This window comes from Hyperolius riggenbachi, chromosome 9 (genome assembly GCF_040937935.1).
Source record: "Hyperolius riggenbachi isolate aHypRig1 chromosome 9, aHypRig1.pri, whole genome shotgun sequence".
Classification (NCBI taxonomy): domain Eukaryota; kingdom Metazoa; phylum Chordata; class Amphibia; order Anura; family Hyperoliidae; genus Hyperolius; species Hyperolius riggenbachi.
This window is the reverse complement of record NC_090654.1, coordinates 264573240-264599580: the sequence shown is the minus strand read 5'-3', so window position 1 is coordinate 264599580 and position 26341 is coordinate 264573240. Positions and strand designations below refer to the sequence as shown.

At 50.1% G+C, this 26341-nt stretch overlaps 1 protein-coding gene across 21 annotated transcripts in view; it reads left to right on the top strand.

The window, feature by feature from the left end:
- NRXN3 (neurexin 3) overlaps nt 1–26341 on the top strand; it is a 705883-nt gene that overhangs the window by 8272 nt on the left and 671270 nt on the right. For all 21 annotated transcript variants that reach the window (XR_011024153.1, XR_011024152.1, XR_011024151.1 and 18 more), the window contains exon 2: nt 23792–24725. Coding sequence is in view for 18 of the 21 variants with exons in the window: in XM_068254465.1 (XP_068110566.1) it covers nt 24014–24725 (712 nt within the window). In the remaining 3 variants the exon portion in view is untranslated. The remainder of the gene's footprint in view (nt 1–23791; nt 24726–26341) is intronic.

Here is a 26341-nt window from a genome sequence, read left to right as displayed (position 1 = left end):
TTTTAAAAAATCACTTCCTTTCACTTTTCATTAAAATCATGGTAAAATCACTGCGAGAAAAGTAATTTATGGCTCATTTTACTCTGGAAGAAACAGACTTCTTATTTGTATGTGTTTACATATATTTTACATTTTTACCATTTTTTGCAACAGTGGTCCTTAAGCGCTACTGATTTTGAAAAGCTCTTGCTTATGCAATGCTATGGGGGATTTTTACAAAATCACCTTGCTCCAGTGTGAACACACACATAGGATAACATTTGCAAGGCTTTAAAGAGACTCTGAAGCAAGAATAAATCTCGCTTCAGAGCTCATAGTTAGCAGGGGCATGTGTGCCCCTGCTAAACCGCCGCTATCGCGCCGCTAAACGGGGGTCCCTTCACCCCCAAACCCCCCACTGCAACACTTGGTCGCAGACTTGGTCGCTCCTGGAGGCAGGGCTAACGGCTGCAGCCCTGCCTCCAGTCGCGTCTATCAGCGGCGCATCGCCGCCTCTCCCCCACCCCTCTCAGTGAAGGAAGACTGAGAGGGGCGGGGAGAGGCGGAGATACGCGTCTGACAGGGCTGCAGCGGTTAGCCCTGCCCCAACCAGGAAGTGCTCCCCCGCTGCACCGAGGGGATTTGGGGGTGAAGGGACCCCTGTTAAGCCGCGGGATAGCGGCGTTTTAGCAGGGGCACACATGCCCCTGCTATCTATGAGGTCTGAAGCGAGATTTATTCACAAAGCACAAAGCGCTTACAAAAGTTTTTGTATTGTGAAGAAGCCCTAAACGGAAATATGCAAATCGGGAATGTAGACAGTTTCCTATTGGTGCGATCTGGCAATCCTCCTTAGGCAGCTCTCAGTAGCCACTAGAGAAAGTAAAAACATGCAAAAGAGAAAGCGCTCTGAGTGACAAATAAGAGCATCCACCCTGCCAAGGACAGGTCTCACCTGTTCAGAAATGACTGCTCATAAGACACAGCCTCTGATAGCGTTTGTCCCTTTAGGGACCAGGCTCACGATCCAGCTCCAGGCGGGGAATCCGGAGGGCCACCAGGGAGTCACGTTCTCAGTTTGGACACTTCCAGGGAGGCTGTAGGCAGGCCAAACGTTAGATCCTGGCGCACGCTCACCTTGCGAGACCAAACGGGAGTGAGCGGCGTCTATGCGATGTCAGTAGCGTACTGAGTAGTATTGTGCGGCTAGCAGATATAACCGCTGACTTGCTGCAAATAAAATAGAGAGTGGAAATATGGCCGCCTCCTTATCACACTCACTTCATGTGGCCTTAAGGGCCCATTTCCAGTAGATGCAGATTTGTGGGAATTTGCTGCACATGAATTCGCATAGCAATGCATTGCAATGTGCTTGTTTCATGGAAAAATCTGGACAGCGGTGCCACAATTTTCTATACTCCGTGTGCAATTTTTCTCATTTGTTTCTGTGATTTTTTTTTTTTTTTTTCCATCAAAACCAAAAAATTAGCGTTTGCATATGATTTCTCATTTAAAAAATGGCCACGTACGTATGCAAAATCTCGTGTTCACTTGTGATTTTGAGTCACAAGCAGAGAAGAGCCGGCTCCCGGTATGCGCACATGGACGGGTAGGAAACAGGAACTAGCAGAGAAGAGCTGGCTCCCGGTATGCGCACATGGACGGGTAGGAAACGGGAACAAGCAGAGAAGAGCCGGCTCCCGGTATGCGCACATGGACGGGTTGGAAACAGGAACTAGCAGAGAAGAGCCGGCTCCCGGTATGCGCACATGGACGGGTAGGAAACGGGAACAAGCAGAGAAGAGCCGGCTCCCGGTATGCGCACATGGACGGGTAGGAAACGGGAACTAGCAGAGAAGAGCTGGCTCCCGGTATGCGCACACCGATGGGTAGGAAACCGGAACTAGCAGAGAAGAGCTGGCTCCCGGTATGCGCACATGGACCGGTAGGAAACCGGAACTAGCAGAGAAGAGCTGGCTCCCGGTATGCGCACACCGATGGGTAGGAAACCGGAACTAGCAGAGAACAGCTGGCTCCCGGTATGCGCACATGGACGGGTAGGAAACGGGAACAAGCAGAGAAGAGCCGGCTCCCGGTATGCGCACATGGACGGGTAGGAAACAGGAACTAGCAGAGAAGAGCTGGCTCCCGGTATGCGCACATGGACGGGTAGGAAACGGGAACTAGCAGAGAAGAGCTGGCTCCCGGTATGCGCACACCGATGGGTAGGAAACCGGAACTAGCAGAGAAGAGCTGGCTCCCGGTATGCGCACATGGACGGGTAGGAAACCGGAACTAGCAGAGAAGAGCTGGCTCCCGGTATGCGCACACCGATGGGTAGGAAACCGGAACTAGCAGAGAACAGCTGGCTCCCGGTATGCGCACATGGACGGGTAGGAAACAGGAACTAGCAGAGAAGAGCTGGCTCCCGGTATGCGCACATGGACGGGTAGGAAACAGGAACTAGCAGAGAAGAGCCGGCTCCCGGTATGCGCACATGGACGGGTAGGAAACGGGAACTAGCAGAGAAGAGCTGGCTCCCGGTATGCGCACACCGATGGGTAGGAAACAGGAACTAGCAGAGAAGAGCCGGCTACCGGTATGCGCACACGGACGGGTAGGAAACGGGAACTAGCAGAGAAGAGCTGGCTCCCGGTATGCGCGCATGGACGGGTAGGAAACGGGAACTAGCAGAGAAGAGCTGGCTCCCGGTATGCGCGCATGGACGGGTAGGAAACGGGAACTAGCAGAGAAGAGCTGGCTCCCGGTATGCACACATGGACGGGTAGGAAACGGGAACTAGCAGAGAAGAGCTGGCTCCTGGGATGCGCGCATGGACGGGTAGGAAACGGGAACTAGCAGAGAAGAGCTGGCTCCCGGTATGCACACATGGACGGGTAGGAAACGGGAACTAGCAGAGAAGAGCTGGCTCCCGGTATGCGCGCATGGACGGGTAGGAAACGGGAACTAGCAGAGCAGAGCTGGCTCCCGGTATGCACACATGGACGGGTAGGAAACGGGAACTAGCAGAGAAGAGCTGGCTCCTGGGATGCGCGCATGGACGGGTAGGAAACGGGAACTAGCAGAGAAGAGCTGGCTCCCGGTATGCACACATGGACGGGTAGGAAACGGGAACTAGCAGAGAAGAGCTGGCTCCCGGTATGCGCACACCGATGGGTAAGATGACCACCACTCCGCTGCGCAAACTCTGCGGGGGGGGAGCACACATACAGTAGGGGAGCCATTGGGAGGGAGAGAGGCATGAAGCCGGTGTGGCGGCCCCCCGCATTCCACATTGCGCGCCATCATTTTTCCCCCTCTCTGCCCAGCCAGCTGGGACCCAGGGGGTGATAGCGGGATAGTGGGAGGGAACCCGGGACAGTCCCGCAGGATCCGGGACGGTTGGGGGGCTTGCTTTACATAGCTTACCAAAGGCTGCAGCACGGAGCACACTGAGTAATGTGTGTATTGTTAGTTACATTCCCATTTGCATTCATTTACCCAGTGGTACGTGATAAAGGAAATGCCAAGAAAATACTGGTCCGTTAACTTTGCTGGGTAGACTTATGCTTGAGTCAATAAAAAAATAGCGTGGACCTGAACTCTTGCACCAGACAGAAGGAAAACCTAGAGAAATGCACCCTGTATGTATTGAGTGTAGCCTGTCTAATTCGCCCTCATCTGTGACCAAAAGTTGTAATTTGATCTCTCCCGTGTGTCCGCTTACTGCCACAGCAGATAAGCTCACTTGAAAGCACAGGATGTTAATATGTCTGCTTCCATGAAAGGAGGTAGAAACGCTGCAAATTTACTGTAGGATTTGTATCAGCTGTAACAAAGAAATGTTTTTCTTTAAGGAAGGGGACACTCTTGTCTTTCAGTTTTCTGCACAAATTTTCTGCACACAAGGCCTGGCCGATTTTAGGAAAAAATTGAATTGAGCGACTTCTGTCTGAAATTGCGATTTCGATTCAATTCACGATTTCCTTCAAATCAAGCTTTGTTCCCGCTCTTTGCCTACTTGTGCCCCCTTTGCCTCTTCTTTATGCCTCCTCTGGGTCTCTCTTGCCCCCTTTGTGTCTCTGTGCCCGCTCTTTATCTCTGTGCCCCCTCTGTCTTGTGTCTCTATGTGCCCGCTCTGTCTCTGTGCCCACTCTGCGTCTCTGTGCCTCCTCTGTCCCCCCAAGCTGCATCAGTTCTGGACATAGCTTCCAGCACGAGTCCAGGGATGCCAGTCTATCCACTTCGCCTCCTGCAGGCTCTAATGCACGGAATACTTCCCGTATGTCATGTGACATACAGGAACCCGGAGTTTTGCCAAGCACGAGCCGGCAGACGGCGATAGAAAACGGTATGTCCAACGCTGCGGGCCGCACACGCCGGCCTTTGGGGAAGTTTGAAGCCACTTCTTCAAACTTCCCCCATGTGGAAATGTCATGATCGCGATAATTGCCACTTTGACGACTCCGAAATTGTGATCTTGTTTAAATTCGATTTATCTTTCAAGCCCACTGCACATCATGTGTGTTTGTATGCAGAAAAGTGCGTATGTTTTTTTCACAGCAGGTAATGTAAGGGCTCACTCACATTTAGGACAGATGGCTGTGCGATCTGAATGCAATGTGTACAATCGCACGCCATCTGTGCCGCTATGCACTGCTGATTCCACTCACTACAGTGAATGGGTCAGCGCTGCTCTCCTCAGAAAATGTGTGTAGCAGTGTGATAGCGCATCGCTGCTGCGCAGCGCATATGATGGGAATGGCAGGAGTACGGGCCATGCATTTCTGCCGTTTTTGCATGTTGCACATCCTATGCGCTGCTAAAATGTGCACGGCAGCATGTATGATGTGAATGGGGCCTAAGTGATAGAGAAAACTGACAAAATGTGCTGAGTTATCCTGCAGGATCAGGGCTGGGAAGTCTGTACAAAAATCATCCAACTCAGACTCCTCAGTTTATGAAACCTCCGACTCCAGATACCCAAAATTGCTCCGACTCCTTAGTCTAATTTTTACAAAGGCTATGGATTTAGTTCAAAAATCATCCGACTCCCCAGTTTATTGAAGCCACTGACTCCAGTTACCCAAAATGATTCTGACTACACAGCCCTGTGCAGGTAGTCAGTTTTTATGTATGTATTTTTTCTGCGAGCAAAAAAACACGTTAAAGTGGTCCCAAATTAAAAATACAAGATTTCAGAAATAAAATCTATTTTGTAAATTATAATAATAAATAGCAGCCTTTTTCCAGCTGCATGATGACAAATATAAAATATTTTACATTTATTGGAGGAACCCCTCCCTTCTTTTCATATTGCCGGGACAGAATCCGACAAACTGGAGGAGTAGGTGGTGTCCGGCAAAGGAGGAATTGCTAATGGCTGCCACCTGTATAACCCTAGTTATGAAAAGAGAAGGGTGAAAAGCATGCACTGAAATGCTCATAGGCTTGAAGGAGTGTTTATTTATCTTTGTATGTGTCAAAGTGCTGCAACTAAATATTTTGAAATAAAAATTTTTTTGGTTTGGGTCTGCTTTAAGTGTGAACTAGCCCATTGATTAACATGAGTTCAGTTTTTCTGTACAGAAAATGCGCACGAAAACAGTCGTGTGTCCCCTGCCTAAAGATTATCATGCTGTTGTGTATCTTTTAGAGCAGAGAGGAAGTTCTGAGTTCAGTTCTGCTCTACGAAGGTTAAATTTGAGGTCGAGTTATTTGATATGCGGTGTTTATGGAGTGTGATGGTTGTTTACTTTTCTACACCGGATGTAACTTGTTTGTTGATATTATATCGATCTACCCCTATGCCTGTTGATTCGCAGATATTTTAGGAACCACTAAAATAAACATTTGGTTTTCAGTCGCTATTCAGTCGAGTCTCTCTGCCCCCCCCCCCCCCCCCCCCATATAGGATGCCATGCCCCCTCTATCCTCCACTGCTCTCAAAGCTGGTCCAAGCTTATGTTTGTTGCTTTTGCTACTATCTAGCCATCTCATTATCTGCTGACCCCCTCCTCCTTTTGCCCTCAATTTTTTCCCAGCATCAGTCTTCTCCAATGAATCCTGCCTTCTCTTTGTGTCCAAAGTATTTCAGCTTCAGCGTTGCTCCGTTCAGTGAACAGTTGGGGTTAATTTCTTTAAAGGGCATCTGAAGTGAGAAGAATATTGAGGCTGCCATATTTCCTGTTCAACAATAACCGTTGCCTGGCAGCCCTGCTGATCTATTTGGCTGCAGTAGTGTCTGAATCACACCAGAAACAAGCATGCAGCTAATCTTGTCAGATCGGACAATGTCAGAGACACTTAATCTGCTGCATGCTTGTTCTGGGTCTATGGCTAAAAGTATTAGAGGCAGAGGATCAGCAGGCTAGCCAGGTAACTGGTATTGCTTAATAGGAAATATGGCAGCCTCCATATCCCTATCGCTTCAGTTGTCCTTTAGGCTGGTTTCACACCAGGATGTTGCGTTTTAGGGGACGTTAAGGTCGCATAACGTGCCCCTAACGCAACGCCTGGTGCTCTCTGATGTGGACGTCAGAGTGAGCCGCGTTGTGCAGCTCACTCTGGCGTCCGTGATGCCGTGATGCGCACTCTTGGACGCATGCGGCATCACGTGGTCCCGCCCGGCCAATCGCCGCACAGAGCGGCCGCTCCAGGAAGTAAACACTGCACGTCACTGAGTGCAGTGAATATTAATTAGCCATGTGCTTGGCCGCTCTCCGCTCCTCCCCAACGTTACAGCGCATGTGCAAGCAGTCTAAAGCGGCTCTGCCGCTTATAAAGTACTGCATGCAGTACGTTGTCTTATGGCGCAGCGTTACTGAGTAACGCAACGTGGGCACTGTGAACAGCCCATTGATTTTTCATTGCTGTGCGGTGGGCTGCGTTACAGGCTGCTCTAACGTGCGCCTGTAACGTCCCACTGTAAAAGATCTCTGGTTTACCTTAAGGCTGGTTTCAAAGTAAAGATTTAATACTTCCTCCCGCCCCATAAAAACGTCTGAGTTCCACGCTGTCCTCCCGCAGTCTGCCGTGCAACCGCGATCAGCCTTAGTAACTGGCTCAGTCGCTTCAGTCTGGGTCTACTGCACATGCGCGGGAGGTCTGTGCAGACTGGACCAGACTGAGCCAGTTACTAGGGCTGATCGCGGGAGGACGGGGTGGGACTCAGACGTGTTTATGGGGTGGGAGGAAGCCCCGGGTAAGTAACAGAATCTGTACTTTTCAAGATCTCTGAAACACGTTAAGGTTCGGCTGATTGGATCTTCTTGCAGTCCAAGGGACTCTCAGAAGTGTTCTCCAGTACCACAATTTTAAAGAACAACCTAGGCGACATGTGATAGACATGTGACTGTACAGTGCCAAGCACACAAATGACTATGCTGTGTTCCTTTTTTTTTTTTTCTTTTTATGCCTGAAAGTTAAAAATCAGGTATGCAAGTGACAGTTTCTGTCCGGGGCAGGTACGGGTCAGACTATAGCACAACCTTCTCTAATAAGTAATTAAAGCCATAAAACACTTTCCGATCAGTAAATGTCTTCTGTGCGCAGTACAAATATAAAAAGCTTTAATAGTTCATACATTTGAGCCCTGGCATACTTCAATGAAGGTGTCATTGAGGAGAGACAATGGAACAGTAAAAAATTATAAAATAGATTTAAAAATAAAATAAAACTCTGAAATCTAAAGTCCTTTTTAGGAGGATAGATACTATTATCTCATCAGTTTATTTTCACCTCGGATGGAAAGCAGTAGGATCAGCCATACTATTCCAGGGAAAAAAAGACATATATAAGTAGATAAATACTTGATCTACTTACATAACACATGTATTGTACTGTCCACGTTTTGATTTCAGTGAATGTTATATAGTAAATGACGAGAATTCTGTTCCTGGTGGGGGCCCTGTCTTTTGCCCACAGTTAAGGCTAACTCGTGATGTCATTTCTGGCCTTTACTTTTTTTCTTGTCACCTCAGCCTTGCTTGTAAACACAAGTGAGTAGGGGATCAGGTTGCAGATAAGCAGCTGGCAGGGAAATAAAGGAAAGAGGAGGAATACATTATAGATAAAAACTCCCAGCATGCAATTCTTTGGCACCGACTACTAAAGAGCCAGTGCTCCTAAGGTGTATATAACTCCAAATCATAACAGCAGAAAATGTTTTGAATGCAGGATTAGCATCTTTATCACTTAACACACTCAGACCAGTTGCTGTTGAAATTTGATTTTTATGGTGGCGATACCGCTTTAAGGTGTGTCAAGGATCATCAGCTTTGATTCTTTGGCGCTCAGCCTTCCTTGACATCCAACCCTCACCACCATACTGGAGAAACCATGGCTTTGACTATACAAACCTTTGTTGACAAGGTGACATATCTGCTTCCACCTCTATGAATCATACAGCATCTTAATCAATTAAATTAGTTTACAATCAATACCCTCCCCCCCCCCCCCCCCCCTATTATTGTGGCACTACTGCCCCTGTACACAGCTATCTCTGTATGGAATAAACAGTGATGGCTAACCTTGGAACTCCAGCTGTGGTGGAACTTCAAGTCCCATGAGGCATTGCAATACTCTGACAGCTCTAAGCATAACTCATTGAGGTAGACACGGCTGTGGAGTCAGAGTTGGAGTCGTAGCCGAGGAGTCAGAGCATTTTTGGGTACCTGGAGTCGGTGATTTCCTAAACTGAGTTGGGTGATTTTTTTTGTACCAAATCCACAGCCCTGGTAAAAGACTAAAGGTGGCCACTAACTATCCAATTTCTAGCGAAAAGTCGTTTGAGCGATCAGAAATTCTGAATGGAAGTGAAATATTGTAATAAATCATTCACTACTCCATCAACAAACCAATCTTTGCTTCCTATCTATCACAACCAACAGGAAAATCTAAATTTTGGTTCGACGAAAATTAATTCGGACGACATTTTTTTTTCACTCGTTCATAATGGATTGTGTCCACCAACTGAGATTATTTAAAACCAATCCGATCAGAATTTCTGATCGCTCTAACGATTTTTCGCTAGAAATTGGACAGTTAGTGGTCACCTTAAGGCGTCGGAGTCGAGGAGTCTGAGCCATTTTGGGTACCTAGAGTTGGAGTCAGTCGGTGGTTTCATAAATTTAGGCGTCTGAGTTGGATGATTTTGTACCGACTCCACAGCCCTGGAGGCAGAGGCATGATGGGATTTGTAGTTTTGTCACAGCTGGGGTGCCAAGGTTAGCCATCATTGGAATAGAAGCTGTTACTCCAAAGCTCCGCCCTCCCACAAATACACTTGATAGGCACACAAGTAAGTGTGTGTGTGTGTGGGGAGAAATATTCTCCATCACCCCAACTCCCGCTCCCCATTAGTTCCCATGAGCGGGAGGGCGACAGGTGAGCAGGGAGGGGAGTACAGAGATCTCACTCTCCTGGAGAAATGAACTAGAGTGCCCTAGTCTGGGGTTCAGCAGGTCTGCAGAGCTGGGAATTGGGAGGGGCAGAGATTTTCCCACTGTTGGGAGAAGCAGCAGCTACGGAACTCTGATGGCACATAGACAGGGTGGGTTGCCCTGTTCGGAGGAGCTGTGTCGGTCTTACCCTCGATTCTGGCTACTGGAGTCTGGCTGTGACACCTGATCTCTGCCGTTGTCAGGTTACCGTTGTGGTGTCACCCTCCACCTGTAACCACATGGGGGTCTCCTGTTACACGCAGCCAGAACCCTGCACACGTCACACCCACACACATTGCAGCCCTCGTGTGACCTGGTCCATGGCTCCTGCATGCTTTCATCTTGCTACATTTTATAATTTTTTTTTTTTTTTTTGCTCCAGAATTGAATTTATAAGCTCTGGTTCAGCCTCCTATTTCTACTTACAAATGATCATAAATTTGAATTTAGGGCTCTTTCACATTAGGGCAGATTTGGATATAAAGTGTTCAGTTAAACCTGTGTACTCCTATAATATCTGCAGAGTGCAGTAAGTTTTGCAAAACTTATAAAAAGCCCCCCAAATATTTAATTTTTTAAAAGGTAATTTTAAAGTATTGTTTTTTGGACTTTTTTTTAATTATTTTTTTACATATTTAAAAAGACCCTTACATGAAGACCTATTTCTTTTCTTTTTAACAATACCAGTTGCCGGGCTTTCCTGATGATCTTTCATGCAATCACACACCTGTGGAAACAAGCATGCAGCTAAGCCAGTCATACTTCAGCCAGAGCACCTGATCTGCATATGCTTGTTCAGGGTCTAGGAGGATAGAGATAAGGTGCGTACACACATGCGACTATAGTCGTTTGTAACGATCGTTCCCCGATCTTTACCAACGACGATCGTTACAAAAAACGAACCACCGACTATTAAGGCAAACGACGAACGAGCCAAATCGCTACAAAAGAAAGTTCTGTCTCGGCGGATTTTAACCAACGACGATCGTTTGCAAAAGTAGTACATCGTTGGAAACGATCGTTCGTACTAGGCTTGACATGCGCATTTCACTATTTCTCCATGGAACTTCTCATTTTTATGCGCAGGCGCAATAGTTGCTTTCTGTGATGTAACGTTCGTTCTAACGATCAGATCGTTACACACATTTTAAAACTACCTTTACTTAGGTCGTTCTTTCATCAATTAAAAGTTCGTTCGTCGTTCTTAACGAACGATCGTTGTCGCATGTGTGTACGTAGCATAAGGCTCAGGACTGCCAGGCAATATGCGTTGTTTAAAAGTACATATTTCGGCCTCCATATTCATCTCAACCTCAAGTTTGCTTTAAAGAGGAACTGTGATCAAGAATTGAACCTTATCCCAATCAGTAGCTGATACGCATACATTTGAAATAGGCTTCGGGAGACTTGGGCGCAGGACACAGCCTGTATATGGCTGATCCTGCTGCTGCACAAGTCCCGGCCGTGTTAATTACTATTCCTCCTCCAGGCCGCCATGGATGGTGGGGAATGATATAATTTGGCTTCCAGCTATTGCTGGAGGCCGAATTATTGTGTTTTAAAAGTAACTTCAGCTCCGTCTTCTGACGGCGCCAAAGTTACTCAATGAGCGCCGCTATAGATGTAATACCTATTACAGTCTATGGTGGCGCCGGCTGCGCCCAAATCTTCCTGTGCTGAAAAGCTCTGCTCCGGGTGATACCCCCTTTTACATGAGAGATCTATTCCTTTTCACAAACTAATCATCAGGGGCCTCTGTATGGCTATTGTGCTGAAACCTCTTACAGGAAACTGTCAGGACCATGGTCCTGGCGGTTTCCTGTCTGCGAACCTCGTTGCATTGTAGGAAATAACTGTTTACAGCTGTTTCCAACTGCCAAAAAAGCAAGCAGCATCTCCTTCCAGTGACCACCTGCCAGCAATAAAAATGTCACCATGTGATAAATGTCAGAATGTAAATCGGAGAGGAAAGATTTCACAATGGGCAAATACTGACTAAATCTTTTATACATAATTATTGTAAAAATGAAGCACTTTTTTATTCCATTATTTTCACTGGAGTTCCTCGTTAAAATACCTTGTGGTTGGCTGGGCCCTGTAAGTTTTGTCTGTCCAGACTCCTCCCCCATCCCACCATATTTCACATGAGATAGAAGGGAAGGATCCTGATTACACAAATCACTCCAACCACGAACTCCCTAACCCCCTCTATCTCCTCCCTCTCCCCACTGACCAGTATTTGTTGTATGTGCCACCCTGTACCCTCCCTGTGCCAGGACCTCAGTATTCCATGTATGTGCCACCCTGTGCCAGGGCCTCAGTATTCCATGTATGTGCCACCCTGTACCCTCCCTGTGCCAGGGCCTCAGTATTCCATGTATGTGCCACCCTGTCCCCTTCCTGTGCCAGGGCCTCAGTATTCAATGTATGTGCCACCCTGTACCCTCCCTGTGCCAGGACCTCAGTATTCCATGTATGTGCCACCCTGTCCCCTTCCTGTGCCAGGGCCTCAGTATTCAATGTATGTGCCACCCTGTACCCTCCCTGTGCCAGAGCCTCAGTTATCCATGTATGTGCCACCCTGTGCCAGGGCCTCAGTATTCCATGTATGTGCCACCCTATACCCTCCCTGTGCCAGGACCTCAGTATTCCATGTATGTGCCACCCTGTCCCCTTCCTGGGCCAGGACCTCAGTATTCCATGTATGTGCCACCCTGTACCCTCCCTGTGCCAGGGCCTCAGTATTCCATGTATGTGCCACCCTGTACCCTTCCTGGGCCAGGACCTCAGTATGCCATGTATGTGTCACCCTGTGCCCTCCCTGTGCCAGGACCTTAGTATTCCATGTATGTGCCACCCTGTGCCCTCCCTGTGCCAGGACCTTAGTATTCCATGTATGTGCCACCCTGTGCCCTCCCTGTGCCAGGATCTCAGTATTCCATGTATGTGCCACCCTGTACCCTCCCTGTGCCAGGACCTCAGTATGCCATGTATGTGTCACCCTGTGCCCTCCCTGTGCCAGGACCTTAGTATTCCATGTATGTGCCACCCTGTGCCTTCCCTGTGCCAGGACCTCAGTATTCCATGTATGTGCCACCCTGTCCCCTTCCTGGGCCAGGACCTCAGTATTCCATGTATGTGCCACCCTGTACCCTCCCTGTGCCAGGGCCTCAGTATGCCATGTATGTGCCACCCTGTCCCCTTCCTGGGCCAGGACCTCAGTATTCCATGTATGTGCCACCCTGTACCCTCCCTGTGCCAGGACCTTAGTATTCCATGTATGTGCCACCCTGTGCCTTCCCTGTGCCAGGACCTCAGTATTCCATGTATGTGCCACCCTGTCCCCTTCCTGGGCCAGGACCTCAGTATTCCATGTATGTGCCACCCTGTACCCTTCCTGGGCCAGGATCTCAGTATGCCATGTATGTGCCACCCTGTGCCTTCCCTGTGCCAGGACCTCAGTATTCCATGTATGTGCCACCCTGTCCCCTTCCTGGGCCAGGGCCTCAGTATTCCATGTATGTGCCACCCTGTACCCTTCCTGGGCCAGGACCGCAGTATTCCATGTATGTGCCACCCTGTACCCTCCCTGGGCCAGGACCTCAGTATTCCATGTATGTGCCACCCTGTGCCAGGACCTCAGTATTCCATGTCAGTGCCACCCTGTCCCCTTCCTGTGCCAGGACCGCAGTATTCCATGTATGTGCCACCCTGTACCCTCCCTGTGCCAGGATCTCAGTATTCCATGTATGTGCCACCCTGTACCCTCCCTGTGCCAGGACCTCAGTATTCCATGTATGTGCCACCCTGTGCCAGGACCTCAGTATTCCATGTCAGTGCCACCCTGTCCCCTTCCTGTGCCAGGACCGCAGTATTCCATGTATGTGCCACCCTGTACCCTCCCTGTGCCAGGATCTCAGTATTCCATGTATGTGCCACCCTGTACCCTCCCTGTGCCAGGGCCTCAGTATTCCATGTATGTGCCACCCTGTACCCTCCCTGTGCCAGGGCCTCAGTATTCCATGTATGTGCCACCCTGTACCCTCCCTGTGCCAGGGCCTCAGTATTCCATGTATGTGCCACCCTGTACCCTCCCTGTGCCAGGGCCTCAGTATTCCATGTATGTGCCACCCTGTACCCTCCCTGTGCCAGGGCCTCAGTATTCCATGTATGTGCCACCCTGTACCCTCCCTGTGCCAGGGCCTCAGTATTCCATGTATGTGCCACCCTGTACCCTCCCTGTGCCAGGGCCTCAGTATTCCATGTATGTGCCACCCTGTCCCCTTCCTGTGCCAGGACCGCAGTATTCCATGTATGTGCCACCCTGTACCCTCCCTGTGCCAGGATCTCAGTATTCCATGTATGTGCCACCCTGTACCCTCCCTGTGCCAGGGCCTCAGTATTCCATGTATGTGCCACCCTGTACCCTCCCTGTGCCAGGGCCTCAGTATTCCATGTATGTGCCACCCTGTACCCTCCCTGGGCCAGGACCTCAGTATTCCATGTATGTGCCACCCTGTACCCTCCCTGTGCCAGGGCCTCAGTATTCCATGTATGTGCCTTCCCTGTGCCAGGACCTCAGTATTCCATGTATGTGTTACCCTGTACCCTCCCTGTGCCAGGACCTCAGTATTCCATGTATGTGCCTTCCCTGTGCCAGGACCTCAGTATTCCATGTATGTGCCTTCCCTGTGCCAGGGCCTCAGTATTCCATGTATGTGCCACCCTGTACCCTCCCTGTGCCAGGGCCTCAGTATTCCATGTATGTGCCACCCTGTACCCTCCCTGGGCCAGGACCTCAGTATTCCATGTATGTGCCACCCTGTACCCTCCCTGTGCCAGGGCCTCAGTATTCCATGTATGTGCCTTCCCTGTGCCAGGACCTCAGTATTCCATGTATGTGCCACCCTGTACCCTCCCTGTGCCAGGGCCTCAGTATTCCATGTATGTGCCTTCCCTGTGCCAGGACCTCAGTATTCCATGTATGTGCCACCCTGTACCCTCCCTGGGCCAGGACCTCAGTATTCCATGTATGTGCCACCCTGTACCCTTCCTGTGCCAGGGCCTCAGTATTCCATGTATGTGCCTTCCCTGTGCCAGGACCTCAGTATTCCATGTATGTGCCACCCTGTACCCTCCCTGTGCCAGGGCCTCAGTATTCCATGTATGTGCCTTCCCTGTGCCAGGACCTCAGTATTCCATGTATGTGCCACCCTGTACCCTCCCTGGGCCAGGACCTCAGTATTCCATGTATGTGCCACCCTGTACCCTTCCTGTGCCAGGACCTCAGTATGCCATGTATGTGCCACCCTGTCCCCTTCCTGTGCCAAGACCTCAGTATTCCATGTATGTGCCACCCTGTACCCTCCCTGTGCCAGGGCCTCAGTATTCAATGTATGTGCCACCCTGTACCCTCCCTGTGCCAGGGCCTCAGTATTCCATGTATGTGCCACCCTGTACCCTCCCTGTGCCAGGGCCTCAGTATTCAATGTATGTGCCACCCTGTACCCTCCCTGTGCCAGGGCCTCAGTATTCCATGTATGTGCCACCCTGTACCCTCCCTGTGCCAGGATCTCATTATTCCATGTATGTGCCACCCTGTACCCTCCCTGTGCCAGGGCCTCAGTATTCCATGTATGTGCCACCCTGTACCCTCCCTGTGCCAGGGCCTCAGTATTCCATGTATGTGCCACCCTGTACCCTCCCTGTGCCAGGACCTCAGTATGCCATGTATGTGTCACCCTGTGCCCTCCCTGTGCCAGGGCCTCAGTATTCCATGTATGTGCCACCCTGTCCCCTTCCTGTGCCAGGACCTCAGTATTCCATGTATGTGCCACCCTGTTCCCTCCCTGTGCCAGGACCTCAGTATTCCATGTATGTGCCACCCTGTACCCTTCCTGTGCCAGGGCCTCAGTATTCAATGTATGTGCCACCCTGTACCCTTCCTGTGCCAGGGCCTCAGTATTCCATGTATGTGCCTTCCCTGTGCCAGGACCTCAGTATTCCATGTATGTGCCACCCTGTACCCTCCCTGTGCCAGGGCCTCAGTATTCCATGTATGTGCCTTCCCTGTGCCAGGACCTCAGTATTCCATGTATGTGCCACCCTGTACCCTCCCTGTGCCAGGGCCTCAGTATTCCATGTATGTGCCTTCCCTGTGCCAGGACCTCAGTATTCCATGTATGTGCCACCCTGTACCCTCCCTGGGCCAGGACCTCAGTATTCCATGTATGTGCCACCCTGTACCCTTCCTGTGCCAGGACCTCAGTATGCCATGTATGTGCCACCCTGTCCCCTTCCTGTGCCAAGACCTCAGTATTCCATGTATGTGCCACCCTGTACCCTCCCTGTGCCAGGGCCTCAGTATTCAATGTATGTGCCACCCTGTACCCTCCCTGTGCCAGGGCCTCAGTATTCCATGTATGTGCCACCCTGTACCCTCCCTGTGCCAGGGCCTCAGTATTCAATGTATGTGCCACCCTGTACCCTCCCTGTGCCAGGGCCTCAGTATTCCATGTATGTGCCACCCTGTACCCTCCCTGTGCCAGGATCTCATTATTCCATGTATGTGCCACCCTGTACCCTCCCTGTGCCAGGGCCTCAGTATTCCATGTATGTGCCACCCTGTACCCTCCCTGTGCCAGGGCCTCAGTATTCCATGTATGTGCCACCCTGTACCCTCCCTGTGCCAGGACCTCAGTATGCCATGTATGTGTCACCCTGTGCCCTCCCTGTGCCAGGGCCTCAGTATTCCATGTATGTGCCACCCTGTCCCCTTCCTGTGCCAGGACCTCAGTATTCCATGTATGTGCCACCCTGTACCCTCCCTGGGCCAGGGCCTCAGTATTCCATGTATGTGCCACCCTGTACCCTCCCTGTGCCAGGGCCTCAGTATTCCATGTATGTGCCACCCTGTACCCTTCCTGTGCCAGGACCGCAGTATTCCATGTATGTGCCACCCTGTCCCCTCCCTGTGCCAGGACCTCAGTATTCCATGTATGTGCCACCCTGTATCCTCCCTGGGCCAGGGCCTCAGTATTCCATGTATGTGCCACCCTGTACCCTTCCTGTGCCAGGACCTCAGTATGCCATGTATGTGCCACCCTGTCCCCTTCCTGTGCCAGGACCTCAGTATGCCATGTATGTGCCACCCTGTACCCTCCCTGTGCCAGGACCTCAGTATTCCATGTATGTGCCACCCTGTGCCCTCCCTGTGCCAGGACCTCAGTATGCCACGTATGTGCCACCCTGTACCCTCCCTGTGCCAGGACCTCAGTATTCCATGTATGTGCCACCCTATCCCCTTCCTGGGCCAGGACCTCAGTATTCCATGTATGTGCCACCCTGTACCCCCCCTGTGCCAGGACCTCAGTATTCCATGTATGTGCCACCCTGTACCCCCCCCTGTGCCAGGGTCTCAGTATTCCATGTATGTGCCACCCTGTCCCCTCCCTGTGCCAGGACCTCAGTATTCCATGTATGTGCCACCCTGTCCCCTTCCTGTGCCAGGACCTCAGTATTCCATGTATGTGCCACCCTGTACCCTCCCTGTGCCAGGACCTCAGTATTCCATGTATGTGCCACCCTGTCCCCTTCCTGTGCCAGGGCCTCAGTATTCCATGTATGTGCCACCCTGTACCCTCCCAGTGCCAGGACCTCAGTATTCCATGTATGTGCCACCCTGTTCCCTCCCTGTGCCAGGACCTCAGTATTCCATGTATGTGCCACCCTGTCCCCTTCCTGTGCCAGGGCCTCAGTATTCCATGTATGTGCCACCCTGTACCCTCCCTGTGCCAGGACCTCAGTATTCCATTTATATGCCACCCTGTCCCCTCCCTGTGCCAGGATCTCAGTATGCCATGTCAGTGCCACCCTGTACCCTCCCTGGGCCAGGACCTCAGTATTCCATGTATGTGCCACCCTGTACCCTCCCTGTGCCAGGACCTCAGTATTCCATGTATGTGCCACCCTGTACCCTCCCTGTGCCAGGACCTCAGTATGCCATGTATGTGCCACCCTGTGCCCTCCCTGTGCCAGGACCTCAGTATGCCATGTATGTGCCACCCTGTACCCTCCCTGTGCCAGGATCTCAGTATGCCATGTCAGTGCCACCCTGTACCCTCTCTGTGCCAGGGCCTCAGTATTCCATGTATGTGCCACTCTGTACCCTCCCTGGGCCAGGGCCTCAGTATTCCATGTATGTGCCACCCTGTACCCTCCCTGGGCCAGGACCTCAGTATTCCATGTATGTGCCACCCTGTACCCTCCCTGGGCCAGGACCTTAGTATTCCATGTATGTGCCACCCTGTCCCCTTCCTGTGCCAGGACCCCAGTATTCCATGTATGTGCCACCCTGTACCCTCCCTGGGCCAGGACCTTAGTATTCCATGTATGTGCCACCCTGTACCCTCCCTGTGCCAGGACCTCAGTATTCCATGTATGTGCCACCCTGTACCCTCCCTGTGCCAGGGCCTCAGTATTCCATGTATGTGCCACCCTGTACCCTCCCTGTGCCAGGATCTCAGTATGCCATGTATGTGCCACCCTGTACCCTCCCTGTGCCAGGACCGCAGTATTCCATGTATGTGCCACCCTGTACCCTCCCTGTGCCAGGGCCTCAGTATTCCATGTATGTGCCACCCTGTACCCTTCCTGTGCCAGGACCTCAGTATGCCATGTATGTGCCACCCTGTCCCCTTCCTGTGCCAGGACCTCAGTATTCCATGTATGTGCCACCCTGTACCCTCCCTGTGCCAGGACCGCAGTATTCCATGTATGTGCCACCCTGTACCCTCCCTGTGCCAGGGCCTCAGTATTCCATGTATGTGCCACCCTGTACCCTTCCTGTGCCAGGACCTCAGTATGCCATGTATGTGCCACCCTGTCCCCTTCCTGTGCCAGGACCTCAGTATTCCATGTATGTGCCACCCTGTACCCTCCCTGTGCCAGGATCTCAGTATTCCATGTATGTGCCACCCTGTACCCTCCCTGTGCCAGGGCCTCAGTATTCCATGTATGTGCCACCCTGTGCCTTCCCTGTGCCAGGACCTCAGTATTCCATGTATGTGCCACCCTGTACCCTCCTTGTGCAAGGGCCTCAGTATTCCATGTGTGCCACCCTGTAGCCTTCCCTGTGCCAGGGCCTCAGTATTCCATGTATGTACCACCCTGTGCCCTCCCTGTGCCAGGACCTCAGTATGCCATGTATGTGCCACCCTGTACCCTCCCTGTGCCAGGGCCTCAGTATGCCATGTATGTGCCACCCTGTACCCTCCGTGCCAGGGCCTCAGTATTCCATGTGTGTGCCACCCTGTAGCCTTCCAGTACCAGGGCCTCAGTATTCCATGTATGTGCCACCCTGTACCCCCATGCCAGGGCCTCAGTATTCATTCCATGTAAGAGCCACCTTGTACCCTTCCTCCTGTGCCCAGAATTTTGCCAGTAAGTGTTGGCAAGCAGCTCTCCGATAGGCAGTCAGTCATGGCTGTTATGCAGCATATGATGTTGGCTGTGGCCATGCTGTGCTTGTCTCTGCAGCGCTGGGAGTCTGTCGTCTCCTCCTGACCCCCCCCCCTCCCCCCAGTCAGGCACCGGAGCAGTTTGGGGTGGGGAGGGAGCGATAGTTGCCGCTTGCAGCTCCGTGTTATGTCGTCTGTCTTGGGAATGCTGCCTGTCTGTTGATATTCATATTGATTTTGTTTTACTTTAATTGACTTCCTCTGACAAGTGTCCCGAGCCGCGGTCGGGGAACAAGCAGCGTGTCAGGAATCTTCCCCGAGGCTCTGGAATTTCCTGCGTGTCTCTGGGTGGTGCCCGGCGCTTAGGGTGACCCGCTTGCCGCTTTTCACAGGCGCTCGGCTGTTCGTAACATTCTTATTAGAGGCACTTTGTGTTCTGGATCTAAATGCAGCTGAGATCCTGACTTTTAGGACTCAATTAGAACAGACTATCTTTAAAGGAAAGCCGAGGTGAGAGGGATATTGAGGCTGCCATATTTATTTGGCTTGTTCAGGGTCTATGACTAAAAGTATTAGAGACACAGGCGGCCAGCCAGGCAACTAGCATTGTTATAAATAAATATGCCAGCCTACAGGTTCCTTTGGCTGGTGAAGTACATGTAATGCTTGCGTGCAGAAATCCAGGCATTTGCCTACAGTTTCCGCCAGTACTAGAATATTTCAAGTAACAGGACTTGGGTACAGAAAAGGGCAGTGGCCATATTGGATCAGTAGGATTGTCCTCCTGCTGGGTGGTCATGTGACAGCGTAGGGACATTCTCCAGGTACAATAGTAGGTTTATGGGAGAGATGGTGGCCATATTGGATCAGTTGGGTTATTCTCCTGCATGATGATCATGTGACTGCACTGTGCCATGCTGCAGTTACCCTGGAGACACTTACTCCTGTTAAATATACCAAGTTAATGTTGTGAAATGGAGTGGTGCCATGACACACGTGCTGCTAGCATTTTGGTGGCATGCAGTGATCTGGACGCTCGGTTTTGGTGAGTGTTCACACTTAATCTTGTCTGGGATTCAGGTTCACAAGTATTTCAACTCAGGATAGTGTCTGTGAGTAAGGTTCTAACCCATCAGAGCCCATGGTAATTGGAGAGGGATGCAGGTCCTGATGCAGCGTCTGATTGGTGCAGGTGTTCCAGGAACAGACTGCGTCTCCCACGCTGCTGCCACCTCTCATGTTTGTAGAGTCATCTGATGCTGGCTCATTATGGGGACATTATTTATTCATAGAATGTGTGTTGCTGTGTATAGAGACCTGCCTGCAGCAATGGTCCATAGAGCTTTGTCTGTGTAAAGGCTGATATCTGTCCCAAACACGCCAGTATCACCGTCTGTCCCCATACATACCCATATCCATTCCCAAACATGCCAGTATCGCCATCCAACCTCGTACACACCAATATCCATTCCTAAATACGCCAGTATCACCAATCTGATCCATACACATCCTTATCAAACATGCCAATATCACCATATGGCCCCGTACACACCGATATCCATTCCCAAATATGCCAGTATCACCAATCGAATCCATGCACAACGATATCTATTCCTAAACGCCAGTATCTACGTCTGGCTCTGTATGCACCGATATCCATGCCCAAACACATCAGTATCGCCATCTGGCTCCATACACACCAGTATCCATTGCCAAACATGCCAGTATCACCAACCGGCCCAGTACACACCTATATCCACTCCCAAATACGCCAGTATCACCAACCGGATCCATACACACCAGTATCTGTTCCCAAATACACCAGTATCAACATCCGATCCTATACACCCCAATATCCATTCCAAAACACACCAATAATCACCACCTGGTTCCGTAGACACCGATATCCGTTCCCAAACATGCCAACCTCACCATCTGGCCCTGTACACCCTAATATCCATTCCCAAACACGCCAGCATCCCCATCCGGCTCTCTACACCCCAATATCAATTTTAAAATGCACCAATCTCACCATCCGGCCACGTAGACACCAATATCTGTTCCTCAACATGTCATAATCACCATCCAGCTCCATACACACATCTCTACCCAAACATACCGATATCTGCATCCGGTGTCGTACAATCCAATATCCATTCCCAAACACTCCAGGGTCGCCAACCGTTTACCTGCACACCGATATCCGTTCCTTAACATGCCAATATCACAATCTGGTGCCTTACACACCGCTATCCATTCCCAATAATGCCGATATCCTCACACCGTGTGGCACACACCGATATCCATTCCCAATCATGCCGATATCCCCATACGGTGTCGCACACACCGATATCCATTCCCAATCATGCAGATATCCCCACACGGTGTCGCACACACAGATATCCATTCCCAATCATGCCGATATCCCAACACGGTGTCGCATACACCGATATCCCTACACGGTGTCGCGCACACACAGATATCCATTCCCAAACACGCTGCTATCACATTCTGCTCACCTACACAAAAACAGATGTTCCTGAGAGCGCTGATACCACCACCTGGCCCCAAACATGCCATATCACCATCCAGTCCCGTACAGGCTATTTGTTCATGGTAGTTTGTTTGACTCATTGTAGGCCACCCCTTCCCTCCCCCGGGGTTTGTGTGGTTTGCTGTATATCTTGATATGACCCAGGTGACTGTTGTGAGCTCAGCCTGCCCAGTCACGGATGATTATCAATAAATCCGAGCAAAGGGTGTTTTGATCTCATCCGTACAATTCTCTCCAGTCCATGAGGCCCTTCATGCTTCTGTTCAGACAGTCTTTATGTACATATATCCAGTGTTTTTCCAGCCGATTAGCACGAAAAAGTAGCCTGGTGGGGTAAGTTGAGAGAATGCAGGGCCAGTGCTTCTGTGCAAGTTTGCCGAAAGCATAGGAGGAGGTGAGCTGATGACAGCCGGGTGCTCACCAAAACTAGCCGGAATGTTATTAAGAGAATACCTGCAGGACCAGCGCATAGATCCACATCTCCTTTACAACTCCCAGCTGTTGGATTACTCCCTGCCCCTTAGGCCCAGTTCACAGTGGAGGAATCAAAAACATATCTGTAAAATGGAGCAGTTTTTATTTGGCATCTGTTTTTGATCCTTCCCTTAGAACGTGTGATCAATGCAGAGCATCTGTCACTCCGGGATGATCGCAGCCTCCCCAAACTTGCGGAACGTACCGAACGGATCCATTCTAACAGCACTGCGAACAAATCCTAGGATCCTACTGATTGACATAAGATCCGTTCACCTCCTTTAGGATGGAGTCTGTTTAGAACTGGGCCTTACCAATGTGAACCCGGGTCTTACCCCAGGCATTCTGAAGCCATTAGGCTGTCTGGGGGCAGGAAGGTACAGGAGATTATTTCTCGGACACATTCACACTTTAAATCGCAAAAACGTTTTTTGCAAGAGATTTTACCACGATTAGTGCGGTTAAAATCACTGCAAACTTCCACGATTCATAGCCATTGTGATCAGCGCTTTATCAAGCACTGTATTGTGATCGCTCCAGAATCTGGGCAAAATGCTGGTAACAGGTTTTGCAATTGGCGCTAATTACAAAGCGATCAACGCCAATTGCGGTAGTGAGATCACTGCCATAGGGTTAGAATAGCAATAGCGCTTTGGCGATTAGCGGGAATCGCACGCTAATCACTGTAGTGAGAATGGGCCCTAAACCGGCATCTGGAAGTCTCGGAGGATCTTTGACTTGTTCCAGGAAGTAATTTATCCTTTTCTTTACAGAAAAATACCAGTGTCTAATAATATATATATATATATTTTTTAAATTAAATATGTATATGTGCTTGAACTGGGCTTTTAACCCCCCTGGCGGTTTAATTCCCGCGGCTGTGGGAGTTTTTTTTTTCACCTTTTTTCACCTGCGGGGGGGGGGGGGGGGGGGGGGGGCGGCTGTATCTGCGGCGGGCGGCGGCGGAGATCAGACCAAACACGCAGCTAGCAAAGTGCTAGCTGCGTGTTTGAAAAAAAAAATTATGTAAATCGGCCCAGCAGGGCCTGAGCGGCACACTCCGGCGTCTTACCCAGTGTCACACACTGGGTTACAGCTAAGGAGGTTAATACACGAATGGAGCATACTATATCAAACTCCAAGTTAAACTCCATCTGCAGAGCCATCAAATTTGGCCTGCAAGTGGTTTCCCCACTTTGCATTATATTTGGCCCACTCAAGACCAACAGGGATGAGCGCTGTAATAACAGCGCAGGAGATATGTGCGCAGCCGGCGCCACCATAGACCGTAATAGGAATTACAGCTATAGCAGCGCACAGTGAGTAATATCTCCCGCCGTCAGAAGACTGAGCTGAAGTTACTTTTAAAACACTGTAATTCGGCCGCCAGCAATAGCTGTAAGCTGAAATACATTGACATACATTCGTGGATCTGGAGGGGGGAATAGTAAAGAACGATGCCGGGACTTGTGCAGGAGCAGGGGGAGCCGTATATCGGCTGTATCTTGTGTCCAATTCTCCCGGCGGCGAGATGCAACAGGGAAGCTGTAATGGAGGTGAAGCTTTGTTTTGCATAGTATTTTTTTTGTTCTGTTTCACCATGCGCTTGCTGAGTAATCTGTAACTCTAGATTACCGGGGAAGCCATAGAAGGGAGGGGGGGGGGGGGCGGAAGCACTAGACACCAGGGAACTGTATAGGAGAGGGCATAGGCATTACTCCTTGGTCCCAATGTTCAATTTCGGCCCACTTTGAATTTGAGGTCGACACCCCTGCCATAGAGTATTGTTTTTATAACTTCCCCTTCCCCCATCCAACTCCATTTATCCCATTTCGTCCGGTGGTCAGGCAGTGAACTAATACCTTGTCTCTGTTTTTCCACAGGAGTGAGTTGGGAAGACACTTGGTGAACGTTTTCTGCACGTCTTGGTTGGCTGTGAGAGAAGACTGTTCTTATGACGCAGTGTGGTCTGGGAGTTGGACGTGGGGTGTATTGCCGCAATCTTCTCTGAGAACCTGGATTTATCTCTTCCTCCTCCTCCTCTCTTCCCCAAAGTTCCTCCTCCAGTATCCTTCTCCTCCTCCTCTTCTCTCCTCCAGTTCACCATGTCCTCCTCTGGCCTTCACTCACTCATCTTCACCTTCCGCTTCAGTTTCCTCTTGGGTTCCATATTAGGCCTGAGTCTTGGCCTGGAATTTCTAGGTCTGCCCAACCAGTGGGCACGTTACTTACGCTGGGACGCCAGCACCCGCAGTGACCTCAGTTTCCAGCTCAGGACCAACGTCTCCACTGGCCTTCTCCTCTATTTTGACGATGGAGGTATCTGTGACTTTCTTTGCCTGTCCTTGGCGGATGGCCGCGTTCATCTGCAGTTTAGCATTGATTGTGCCGAAACCACGGTGTTGAGTGACAAAGCGGTTGATGATGGCAACTGGCACTTCCTCATGGTCAGCCGAAACAGGCTGAGGACCACGCTGGTTCTAGATGGAGTAGCCAAACCCGTGGAGGTCCGGCCGCAGCGACAGCACATGAATATTGTCAGTGACCTCTTTCTGGGTGGCGTTCCTGCGGATATCCGCTCCGATGCCCTGACCTTGAGCTCTGTCCGAGAACTGCCCACCTTCTCTGGATTTTTGCTTGACCTCAAATATGGCAACTCTGAACCGAGGCTGCTGGGAAGTCATGGTGTACGACTGGACCTGGAGGGCCTGTGCATGGAGAACCCATGTGAAAATGGTGGGGTCTGTCTACTGCTTGATGGAGAACCCACCTGTGATTGTACGGCCACCGGATTTGTGGGCAAATTCTGCTCTGAAGGTAAGAGCATTGTGGGTAACTGAGAGAATGAACTGAGGAAGGTATGGAAGTACGATTGTATAGTAGAATGTAAGCAAGTGTGGGAAGAAAAAAAAAAAGCTTCCCAAAAGTGGACATGAGGAAAGCGATCAGACACCCAACGAGGGGGCTTATGGGGAGGTGTATGTCATAAAATCCCTGATTCCGATTTAGCCTGCCTGAAATTGAATATTGTAATGGTTTCTGAATGGTATGTTCAATAAAGCGTGATTTGTGGTTCAAATGTTTGAACTATGTGACTAAATAAAGTACACTTTAGTGCACTTGCCTTTTGGACACCAGCTGGTAGTACAATATCCAATATCAGCCAGGCTATACAGGAAATTGGATTTTTAACCCCTGTTTAAATCCACTCATTGGGTGTCTGTGTTGCTATTGCTTTCCGCAGGGTAACCGAGAGGCCAACATCTGAGAGTAGTATAAACTTGCAGTATGCTTGATGCAAAGTGCAGATTATTGTGAGCTTCACCACCAGTGCAGTCTCGTGGAAGTTTTAGTTCAGTTTTGGTTCCTCAGTGATTTTTATACTGTATGAAGGGACAATATGCGCTCACTGGAAAAGTTCCCTAAAATAAAGCAATACTGTATTTTTCGGAATATAAGACGTTCTGGAATATAAGATGCATCTAGGTTTAGAGGAGAAAAAACAGGTTTATACAGTTGTGTCCCCCTTGTACATATATTGTCACCCTTGTGTCCTCCTCTGTCCCCTTTGTGCCCTGTTTGTCTCTTCCTCTGTCCCCCTTTGTGCCCCCTTTCTCTTCCTCTGCTCCCCTTCTCAGCGGCAGCACGTCTCACCTGATCTGAGGGTGCCCGCGTCGATCAGAGACCTCTCCCTCACTGATCCCCTAGTGCCGGCTTCTCCTGTTTGTGCCATTACATGCGACCAGCACTAGGTGAACAGTGAGGAAGAGGAGAGGACTCTGATTACCATGGAAGCCGATGGATCAGGTCAGAGGCGCTGCTTTTAACTATACACTGGTGAGCGGAGGAAGACATAGGAACAATACAGGGAGCATCCGACATTGCGTCAGTTCGTATCAGCTGGCGTTCATAAGTCGGGGACTCCCTGTATTTGGAATATGACGTAGTGACTTTTTCCCATTTTGTAGGGGGAAAAAAGTGTACTTTATATTATGAAAAATACAGTAACTGGAGTTGAATGGGGAAAGTTGAGGAAACGTTCTGACCCCCCCCCCTTTAATGTTTTATTTGGCTTTTTGGAATCTGTCATTTCTGTAAATTGGGAGTGATTGGACTGCAGAGTAAGTGGAGTTCAGCTGCACAGCTTTGTGGCCTCTGGAAGATGTTTCGTCATCAGTACATGTCCCTTCTTCAGGCCAGATGAGGGGAAAGAAACACCGATATATCCGTTCAGGCAAAAGTTGTTCCAGTTGCCTGGCTAAAGGTGTGTGGGGTCTTTAAAATGGCTGCATATGACAAAGAATTGCATGTTGATCCTAAATGGTATTGAAGGCCTCTTTTGTTTGGGCATGGTTTTCTAGTATGACAAATGAAACCTCTGTTGTCTTCTCTGTCCAAAAGAGAAAACCTCAGACAACATGAACTTCAGAAGA